The sequence below is a fragment of the Trichoplax adhaerens genome, genomic scaffold (assembly GCF_000150275.1).
Source record: "Trichoplax adhaerens TRIADscaffold_3823 genomic scaffold, whole genome shotgun sequence".
Lineage (NCBI taxonomy): Eukaryota > Metazoa > Placozoa > Uniplacotomia > Trichoplacea > Trichoplacidae > Trichoplax > Trichoplax adhaerens.
The window spans coordinates 1-1147 of record NW_002062145.1 but is presented as its reverse complement, the minus strand read 5'-3'; the positions used below and the strand labels follow the sequence as shown (position 1 = coordinate 1147).

The 1147-nt window shown below is 33.3% G+C and overlaps 1 protein-coding gene across 1 annotated transcript; it reads right to left on the bottom strand.

Annotated features, from left to right (window-relative positions):
* Nucleotides 1-710: 710 nt before the first annotated feature.
* Nucleotides 711-1136, bottom strand: TRIADDRAFT_63010 (uncharacterized protein; the record flags this gene model as incomplete). Its single annotated transcript, XM_002119005.1, has 1 exon — nucleotides 711-1136. The coding sequence occupies one exon, from the start codon at nucleotides 1134-1136 to the stop codon at nucleotides 711-713; it is 426 nt and encodes a 141-aa protein (XP_002119041.1).
* Nucleotides 1137-1147: the final 11 nt, after the last annotated feature.

Here is a 1147-nt window from a genome sequence, read left to right as displayed (position 1 = left end):
AAAGAGGCATACCAGATGAGAGAAGTATAAGAAAAAGTTTTACATCAAAGAAAAATCAACCTATCATGCGCAAGTCTAGAGACCCCACAAAAGTGCAAGTAGAAATAAAGTCGAGTTTTGGAAAGATGCCTATTATTTCAAAAACCTCAATAAATACACAGCAAGAATCTAAGGAGAATTTTAGAAAGAAAATTTTAGAAAAAGCTGACCAAATATATGAAAAAATACACACAAAAGTAGCATAATTTTTCTAAATCACTTCTTTTTTAAAAATGCCATTTTTGGCATAGGTTAGAGTTTTGTCAAAAGTCCAGAGTCATTGCGAATAAATCTTTGATTTATGGGGCAATCCAGGAAAATTATCAACAAATATAAATGCAATAATAGTTATGGATCACCACAGGAGAGATAAAGTTCTCCTTCGTGATGACTGTGGGAGGTAGGATACAATTTCTCTCATTCATGATGACTGGTTCTGGTGTGAATTGTAACAATTCTGGATCACCACGGTTGTTGTGCAACCTCGTGATGACAAAAATAAAAACGTCATTGCGAGGATGCGATAGCATCCGTGGCAATCCAGATATACACTCTACTTCATGATGATAAGGTTCATTATAAATTTCTTATTTCCAGTTCGAGTTACAGTAAGTAATTTTTAGGTTTGTATTCAAGAATATTTTCTTATACCTGTTGATTAAGGTATATAATTATTTTTTATTACTAAATTTTTGAGTAATGTAGCCATCAACTAATTCGATAAACTCTTGAGTAATGTTATTTCCTCTTAGAGTATTAGTTTTTTCTCCATCAGTATAGACTACTGCTACAGGATTTTCTCCATCGCCTGGTAGGCTAATTCCTATATCTGCATGTTTACTTTCACCTGGGCCGTTAACTATGCATCCCATTACAGCTATCTTTAAGGATTCAACGTTTTTGTAATTTTTTTTCCAATAAATCATATTTTTATCTATATGTTTTTGAATATCTTGAGCGAGTTGCTGAAAATAGGTGCTTGAAGTTCTTCCACAGCCTGGGCATGCTGAAATTTGTGGCGCAAAATCTCTGATTTCTAAGGATTGTAAGATTTCTTGACATAATTTTACTTCTGTAGTTCTTGATTCACCAACCATGGAGTTAAGGA